Source organism: Coregonus lavaretus (genome assembly GCF_964263955.1).
Source record: "Coregonus lavaretus genome assembly, chromosome: 12".
Classification (NCBI taxonomy): domain Eukaryota; kingdom Metazoa; phylum Chordata; class Actinopteri; order Salmoniformes; family Salmonidae; genus Coregonus; species Coregonus lavaretus.
In genome coordinates, this window is record NC_139999.1 from 15,232,583 (window position 1) to 15,242,402 (window position 9,820).

The following is a 9,820-nucleotide window of genomic DNA, read 5'->3' on the forward strand; positions in this document are numbered from 1 at the left end:
GCAGACGGGCAGTTCAGACGGCGTTGGGCAGACGGGCAGTTCAGACGGCGTTGGGCAGACGGACAGTTCAGGCCCCGTTGGGCAGACGGCAGGCTCTGGCCGTCTGAGGCGCATCGTAGGCCTGGTGCGTGGTGCCGGAACAGGAGGTACCGGGCTGAGGACACGCATCTCAGGGCTAGTGCGGGGAGAAGCAACAGGGCATGCTGGACCCTGGGGACGCACCGTAGGCCTGATGCGTGGTGCCGGAACTGGAGGTACCGGGCTGAGGACACGCATCTCAGGGCTAGTGCGGGAAGCAGCAACAGGGCATGCTTGGCCCTGGGGACGCACCGTAGGCCTGATGCGTGGTGCCGGAACTGGAGGTACCGGGCTGAGGACACGCATCTCAGGGCTAGTGCGGGAAGCAGCAACAGGGCATGCTGGACCCTGGGAACGCACATAAGGGCTAGTGCGGAGAGCCGGAACAGGGCATGCTGGACCCTGGGGACTCACATTAAGCCTAGTGCGGAGAGCAGCAACAGGACGCACAGGACTCGGAAGACACACAGGAGGCTTGGGGCGTGGTGTAGGCACTGGTGGGAAAGGGCTGGCGACGCGCACCGTATCCCTGGTGCGAGTGGCCGGAACAGGCCGGGCTGGCGAAGCGCACCGTATCCCTGGTGCGAGTGGCCGGAACAGGCCGGGCTGGGCTGGCGAAGCGCACCGTATCCCTGGTGCGAGTGGCCGGAACAGGCCGGGCTGGGCTGGCGAAGCGCACCGTATCCCTGGTGCGAGTGGCCGGAACAGGCCGGGCCGGGCTGGCGAAGCGCACCGTATCCTTGGTGCGAGGGGTCGTAACAGGCCGGACCGTACTGGAGGCACACACCACTGGCTCTACCCCGGGAACTGGAACGGGCCGGACCGGACTGGATACACACCTCAGTCTCTCACGCCGTGCCTCTACATCTCCTTTCCCTACTTTGGCCAGTGACCCCCGTAACCTGGTTGCCTCTTGAATTCGCCCCTTCTCTGCCTCCGTTAGCCCCGTCGTCCAAGCCATGTGCCCCCCCCAAAAAACTTTTTGGGGTTGCCTCTCGTCCTTCCAACGATGATGGCCCTGCTGACGCCGTTGCTCCTCTCGCCGTCGCCTCTCCACCGTTTCGCTCCATGGACGGCGATCCATCCCATCCAGGATCTCCTCCCAAGTCCAGGACCCCTTTCCGTCCAAAATCTCCTCCCATGTCCAGGAAGCCTTTGGAGCTGGGTCCTGTTGCCGCTTCACACGCTGCTTGGTCCTTTGATGGTGGGTTTTTCTGTCACGATCGTCTGAAGAAGCGGACCAATACGCAGCGCGTGGAGTGAACATGATTACTTTTATTTAATAAAGCAACCACGAAAAACAACAAATGACGATAGTGAAGTCCTCTGTAACACTGACAGAAACATGGAACAAAAACCCACAAAACCCAGGTGAAACCCCACAGTTTAAATATGGCTCCCAATCAGAGATAACGAGCCGACAGCTGACACTCGTTACCTCCGATTGGGAGTCATATGACTAATCAACAACAAAACCAAACATAGAAATGAACAACTAGATCCAACATAGAAATACACCCTAAATGAAAATAACAACCCTGGCTCAACAATCAGAGTCCCTGGAGCCAGAGTGTCACAACTGATACATACTTCACAGAAGATGCTCAATATAATGTCAATATGATCATATCACTACAAAAATGTAGTGTAACAAAATTGCTTATTGTTGAATACGTGTTGACCTTTAAACAGATTGGTAATAGATAATCACAAAAATATTGATTATAAAATACCCATTTTGGGTTAAAGGTCCTCATGGAGGACCATTGATGCTGTAGCTCAGATTGAACATTATCACATACAGTGGGGAGAACAAGTATTTGATTCACTGCCGATTCTGCAGGTTTTCCTACTTACAAAGCATGTAGAGGTCTATAATTTTTTTATCATAGGTACACTTCAACTGTGAGAGACGGAATCTAAAACAAAAATCCAGAAAATCACATTGTATGATTTTTAAGTAATTGATTTGCATTTTATTGCATGACATAAGTATTTGATCACCTACCAACCAGTAAGAATTCCGGCTCTCACAGACCTGTTAGTTTTTCTTTAAGAAGCCCTCCTGTTCTCCACTCATTACCTGTATTAACTGCACCTGTTTGAACTCGTTACCTGTATAAAAGACACCTGTCCACACACTCAATCAAACAGACTCCAACCTCTCCACAATGGCCAAGACCAGAGAGCTGTGTAAGGACATCAGGGATAAAATTGTAGACCTGCACAAGGCTGGGATGGGCTACAGGACAATAGGCAAGCAGCTTGGTGAGAAGGCAACAACTGTTGGCGCAATTATTAGAAAATAGAAGATGTTCAAGATGACGGTCAATCACCCTCGGTCTGGGGCTCCATGCAAGATCTCACCTCGTGGGGCATCAATGATCATGAGGAAGGTGAGGGATCAGCCCAGAACTACACGGCAGGACCTGGTCAATGACCTGAAGAGAGCTGGGACCACAGTCTCAAAGAAAACCATTAGTAACACACTATGCCGTCATGGATTAAAATCCTGCAGCGCACGCAAGGTCCCCCTGCTCAAGCCAGCGCATGTCCAGGCCCATCTGAAGTTTGCCAATGACCATCTGGATGATCCAGAGGAGGATTGGGAGAAGGTCATGTGGTCTGATGAGACAAAAATATAGCTTTTTGGTCTAAACTCCACTCGCCGTGTTTGGAGGAAGAAGAAGGATGAGTACAACCCCAAGAACACCATCCCAACCGTGAAGCATAGAGGTGGAAACATCATTCTTTGGGGATGCTTTTCTGCAAAGGGGACAGGACGACTGCACCGTATTGAGGGGAGGATGGATGGTGCCATGTATCGTGAGATCTTGGCCAACAACCTCCTTCCCTCAGTAAGAGCATTGAAGATGGGTCGTGGCTGGGTCTTCCAGCATGACAACGACCCGAAACACACAGCCAGGGCAACTAAGAAGCATCTCAAGGTCCTGGAGTGGCCTAGCCAGTCTCCAGACCTGAACCCAATAGAAAATCTTTGGAGGGAGCTGAAAGTCCGTATTGCCCAGCGACAGCCCCGAAACCTGAAGGATCTGGAGAAGGTCTGAATGGAGGAGTGGGCCAAAATCCCTGCTGCAGTGTGTGCAAACCTGGTCAAGACCTACAGGAAACATATGATCTCTGCAATTGCAAACAAAGGTTTATGTACCAAATATTAAGTTCTGCTTTTCAGATGTATCAAATACTTATGTCATGCAATAAAATGCAAATGAATTACTTAAAAATCATACAATGTTATTTTCTGGATTTTTGTTTTAGATTCCGTCTCTCACAGTTGAAGTGTACCTATGATAAAAATTACAGACCTCTACATGCTTTGTAAGTAGGAAAACCTGCAAAATCGGCAGTGTATCAAATACTTGTTCTCCCCACTGTATATAACTGATACATGCTTCACAGAACATGCTCAATACAATTTTGTCTTATACATTTTCACCTTAAAACAGATCAATCATAGACAATCCCAAACAGATTGATGAAATAACACCTATTTTGGGGTAAAAGTCCTCATGGAGGACCAAAGAAGTTGATGTTGATCATGTTGATCATGAATGAACACATGATCAATTTCAACACGTTTCACAAAACATAAATGTTATTATTCAATGATCAATTTGATCAATTTCTTAGAAAAACGTTATAACTTGTTCAGTACAACAGAAAATAAAAGTCTTAATAACAGCAAGACTTTTAAAACATCCTGTATAAGCAGAGGATGAAGATCTCTGACCACTGTCCATGACATCAATTTGTAAGTCGCTCTGGATAAGAGCGTCTGCTAAATGACTTAAATGTTAAATGTAAAATTAATGTTAGACCAACATGGTCCATCGAGTTTATTTGAGTGGAGCTCCAGTCTGTAGGACTCTACCAGGGCCTCCAGAGAGCGCTGTTGACTGGACTCTTCTCTTTGCTGATGCTGTGCTGGGGTGGGGAGCTCAACTGAGGCAGGTCACTCTCCCTCCTGTTCTTATCAGAGGATGGCTGCAGGCTCTGGAAATGGCTCAGCAGTCTCTGGGTCTGTGTCTTAACCTCATCCTTGGACAGGAAATGCACAGTTTCTTGGACACACCTGGATTAACCCTGATTGACAGCTGCTGAGCAGGAGCCCACTGGCTGGTTCTGTTGCTGTCGTCTCAGCAAGCAAACTGTCATCTCCAGGATGTCGGCTTTCTCCAGCTTGGAGTCTGACTGCTGGTTGAGGATCTCTTGACCCAGGAGAAACTTGAGCTGCTCAATGCTGCTGTTGATACGATCTGTGCGTAACTTCTCCATCACTGGCTTTGTTAGCTACAAGAAGAGGAGAGTCATTAATAATCTTATTCTGAAATATGGCATTATTGAAACAAATAAATAATCAATCAAATTAGATTAATTTCCTTGAAATTGATTCTTCAATTTATCTTGTCAGAGTCAGGTGCTCGTTAGAGTAGATCACTGCTGAAGTTATTGTAGGTGCCATGGCTGGATCTCTGTGCTGTAGAGGTTTCTGTGTAGAGTGAATCTGATTCCTACTGGCTTCATCTCTCCTATATATAGTCCATAATCTACATATGAATGTGTGGGTCTTGGGCTTGTTGGAGTTTCTCACAGTCTGTAGCCAATGTGTGAGTTTGGGAGGACAGTGAGTAATGTGGAGGTGCCAAATGCTCAGTGTTCTTATTTCTGGGGGACAATTGTCACATCTCAGGGAACAGGTGGAGTGATGGGGTGTGATGGAGATTGTCTCACAGAGCGCTGTGTGAATCTGGGAAACTGGTGACCCCCAGATCTGCTGCCTGATGTTGGGATCAATGATACTGAGAGAGCACACACACATCATCACAACTTACATGTGTGAGACTGACACAGAACCTCTACATTAAATGTACAGTGTAACTTCGTCCCCACCTATGAGGACATTGTTGAATGTATAGTGTTTCAATGCTTTATTACTGATTCAGTCACATCTTATTATTATTTATGTTATTTAGTCTCCCGAGTGGCGCAGTGGTCTAAGGCACTGCATCGCAGTGCTAGCTGTGCCACTAGAGATCCTGGCTCGAATCCAGGCTCTGCTGTAGCCGGCCGCAACCGGGAGACCAATGGGGCGGCGCACAATTCGTCCAGGGTAGGGGAGGGAATGGCCGGCAGGGAGGTAGCTCAGTTGGTAAAGCATGGCGTTTGCAACGCCAGGGTTGTGGGTTCGATTCCCACGGGGGGCCAGTATAAAAAAGAATAATGTGTGCACTAACTGTAAGTCGCTCTGGATAAGAGCGTCTGCTAAATAATGTAAATGTAATTATCTCACAATTGATGTGACCGCTGACAAAAATGATATTGTATATAGTTTTACATTTTGTCATTGATGAAAAGGAACAAATACTTATACTTTTCTGTCGTGCTGAATCTAATTTGTATTCTATTGTATTCTATATTATTTATTGAGTCAAATATGACGACTCTCTAATATAGTAAGTAAGTGGATATCCAGAGAGATATAGCTTGTTGTTCAGTTCACAGGTTAGATATTGTATCAATATCATGAGGTCTCGAAGGTCAGTAGTAGTAATTACATGGTCAAGCACTCTGGAGTCCAGAGGTAGCAGATGTGTCCTCTGTCTTAGGGCTACTGGTCCGTGTGAGTAGAGAGCTGATCTGAGTTTCCCACACTAAGTCCTGTGTGCTGTGATCAATGCACTACAAAAGCTGCTCAGTGGACCATCAGTGACGGCTATTGGCTCTGTGTTGTACTATAGACAGAGTATGACATCACAGACCATCTGGATTCTGGAGGGAAACATCAGCACACTTGATTTTATCCTAAAAGTGTGCTGCAAAACATATACTGTGTCTGTGTTCATTTCTACATTATGTAATTTAATTGATTTTTGATTTTATTTGTATGTTAATGTTCAACTTGTTTACATTCAGATTGTGATTTTGGAGAAACTTAATATTGAAATTAAAAAGTTTAAAACAAGTATGCAGAGTTTCACACAAATGATGTTTTAGATATAATATAATGTCTTGATTCAGCTTCCACCCCATAGGAATACAGTAGAGAAGGAGAAAGAAAGATACGTTTATACCCTGGAGAAACTGATGTATTCAGCTATTGTTTAATTCCCTTCTATAAGTGTGCCTATTCCCGAGTGGTTCTGGGTGTTTCCCAGACAGACAGGTGCTGATGGGACTGATGATGATGATGACACTAGACTGAGACTCTGCTCTCCAGAGCTTTCCCACACTCCATTGACAGAGCTTCCACTAAACAACATAACTGTGCCTTGTTAAATGCTAATTCATCTCGACACAAGCAGTTCCCATCAAGCCCCTGGGGGAAATGTAAAAAAAAAAATCAGACATACATCAATTAAGAAGGTAGTAAATACAAACATTTTGACTATTGGATGATATAGACTTGTACAGTATATGGCCATTCAGAGATAGTCAAGATTGGACTGAATACAGAAAATATTTCAAGCATATACGTTTTAGATAGAAGATTTATCATCTTTGATTCTACAATTTGATCGTTTTGAATAAAGTGTTATATGTCTTTCCTGATCTGTTACCTAATTCCTCTTACACCCTGTCATAATAAAAAAACACTTGTGCAATCCTTACAATTCATTGTCTAATTTCAACTGATGAAGATAAGGTTAACCACGGTCACATAGCCCCTGCTTCCACAGCCCTGGTTGCAATATGTGAAACATTAAAACGCTGCTACCTATTCATGATTATTTTGCATTTTGATGTAAACTCTTAGAATTAGTTTTGCAATCTAGAACCAAAAAGGGTTCTTCTTCTTACCCCTCATCATACAGGGTCCAGAGGTCTGAGTATATTGTCCCAAAGGGGGTCTGTGAGTTAGTTTTCCTTGGTTTCCCACACTCTCTCCATTCACTGCTCTCAATGGAGGAACAATAGAAGTGTGCCTTATTATAATGCATCATGTTAGGTATTCAGTTCAGTCTGGTGCCTATGAAACCATTATATATGCTTCAATTACCAAAGAAGCATCCGGTCCTAGAGAAGGTTCCCTGAAAAACTAGGATTGAGTAAATAATTAGAGTTAAAGAATAGTGAGAACTATAGAATAGCACTTGTCTTGGTTCTGACCTACATTTGATTAATGATATAAAAGTGACATGTTGATTTAAACCACAACCTTAACCATAACCCTAACCGTAATCCTAACCCTAGTTTAATGTCCACACCCCGGCTGAAACCTAACCATAACGTTAACGCTAACCCTATCTCTTGCTTCATGTCCACACCCCGGCTCAACCCTAACCCTATCTCTAGCTTAATGTCCACACCCCGGCTCAACCCTAACCATAACCCTAATCCTAACTCTAACTCTAGCTTCATGTCCACACCATGGGTCTTTTCCTCTTAGACATTTAAAAGCATCACTATTTCTGTTCCTGCTCAAAACTGGGACCACTGTAGATTACTTGATTGTGATGCAATATTTCAACTTCCAACACTTCATAACAAATCATTGTAATAGTAAGTATGACCTCATACAGTAGATCTGTGTTGTAGGCCACAGTCAATATGTTGATGACAGGAGGAAAGATCAAGGACAATAACAAATGATTACATTTTATTATTTTGAGATTTATTGACATTGACTCAGAGTCACATCATAGATTTGAACACCTAAATATAAGGTGAATACTTTAGGTGATTACACATCAAAACCACAACTTGGATCAATCTCCAAGACATATGATACTCTAACAGAGCATAGGATACACAGTTACTGTCTTTATAAAAGACAACATATTGTTTAAAATAAACAAAGGTTTCACATTGAGAGAAAACATTTTCTCCCCTTTACAATATACACATTATTCAAATAATGTGAGCAACATTTTCACACATAAAGTCTGATCTAAAAATAGATCAATTATTTCTAATCACATAGTGATGATAACAGGTATAATACCCAGTTTGGGTAAATAATCCTCATGGAGGATCAGTGATGATGTAGCTCAAGTTGATCAATAACAAATGCCTAACTAATACTGATACATACTTAACAGAAGATGCTCAATATAATGTCAAAATGATCATATCACTACAAAAATGTAGTGTAACAAAATGTCTCATTCTTGAATACGTACTGACCTTTAAACAGATTGGTAATCGATAATCACAAAAAGATTGATGATGAAATACCCATTTTGGATTTAAGGTCCTCATGGAGGACCATTGAAGTTGATGCTGATCATTAATAAGCACATGTTCAACATAATGAACACATGCTTCACAAACATAAATGTTATTAACATTTCAGAAACGCAATGTTCATAGTTTCATCGTTTTCTTGGTCAAAACTATTTTACTTGTTCAGTACAACTATAATGACAAATTTCGATCAAAACAGGACTTTTAAAACATCCTGCGTGATCTATGATCACTGTCCATGACATTAATGTTAGACCAACATGGTCCATTGAGTTTATCAGAGAGTGGAGCTCCAGTCTGTAGGACTCTACCAGGGCCTCCAGCGAGCGCTGTTGACTGGACTCTTCTCTTTGCTGATGCTGTGCTGGGCTGGGGAGCTCAACTGAGGCAGGTCACTCTCCCTCCTGTTCTTATCAGAGGATGGCTGCAGGCTCTGGAAGTGGCTCAGCAGTCTTCTCTGGGACTGTGTCTTCACCTCATCCTTGGACAGGAAGTGCACTATCTCTTGGACACACCTGGAGTAACACTCATTGACACCTGCTGAGCAGGAGGAGGCACTCACTGGCTGGTACTGTTGCTGTTGTCTCAGCAAGCAAACTGTCATCTCCAGGATGTCGGCTTTCTCCAGTTTGAAATCTGGCTGCTGGGTGAGGATTTCTGGATCCAGGAGAGACTTGAGCTGCTCAATGCTGTTGTTGATACGATCTCTGCGTAACTTTTCAACCACTGGCTTTCTTAGCTGCAAGAAGAGAAGAGGAGAGTCATTAATAATCTTATTCTGAATACAACAGAGCTGACATGAATCGCTGTATTCTAGAAGCAAATACTGAAACAATGTGACACTATTTGTAACTCAATTTACCTTGTTGGTCAGAGTCCAGTGCTCATTACAGTAGATCATAGCTGAAGTGATTGTAGGTGCCATGGCTGGATCTCTGTGCTGTAGAGGTCTCTGTATAGGGTGAATCTGATTCGTACTGGCTTCAACTCTCCTATATATAGTCCATAATCTGCATATGAATGTGTGGGTCTTGGGCTTGTTGGAGTTTCTCACAGTCTGTAGCCAATGGGTGAGCTTGGGAGGACAATGAGGAATGTGAAGCTGCCACATGCTCAGTGTTCTTATTTCTGGGGGACAATGGTCATGTCTCAGGGAACAGGTGGAAAGGTGGGGGTGATGGAGAGAGACTCACAGAGCGCTGTGTGAATCTGGGAAACTGGTGACCCCCAGATCTGCTGCCTGATGTTGGGATCAAAGATACTGACAGAGCGTACGCTCATCATCACAACTTACACGTGTGAGACTATCACAGGTTTCTAAAATGCATAGGAAAACACAACATTATAAAATGCTGGTATTCTACTCAAATTGTAAAGATTGGAGTCGTTTCAGACTGATCTGTCTCTAGCAGATGAGCTCGCAGGTAATGTGACTCCATCAGAGTGTATCAGCTGTGAGGTGATGATGACCTCCTGTCTGTCTGTCTACTCGCTCAAGTTTCCCAGGAGCCCCAGGCAGCACACTTCCCTCCTCTGA

At 44.2% G+C, this 9,820-nt stretch overlaps 1 protein-coding gene and 1 pseudogene across 2 annotated transcripts; both read right to left on the reverse strand.

Annotated features, from left to right (window-relative positions):
* Positions 1-3,966: 3,966 nt before the first annotated feature.
* LOC311138036 (transcription factor HES-5-like) lies at positions 3,967-4,623 on the reverse strand (annotated as a pseudogene). The gene is made up of 2 exons: positions 4,502-4,623; positions 3,967-4,389 (listed from the first exon to the last, which is right to left on the reverse strand). The product of its transcript is annotated as a transcription factor HES-5-like (transcript).
* Positions 4,624-8,590: 3,967 nt separating this feature from the next.
* On the reverse strand, positions 8,591-9,261 carry LOC311138037 (transcription factor HES-5-like; the record flags this gene model as incomplete). Its single annotated transcript, XM_084172685.1, has 2 exons — positions 9,146-9,261; positions 8,591-9,022 (listed from the first exon to the last, which is right to left on the reverse strand). Exons 1-2 carry the CDS (start codon positions 9,206-9,208, stop codon positions 8,591-8,593), a joined length of 495 nt encoding a protein of 164 aa, XP_084028811.1. The 5' UTR covers positions 9,209-9,261.
* Between the last annotated feature and the right edge of the window lie 559 nt (positions 9,262-9,820).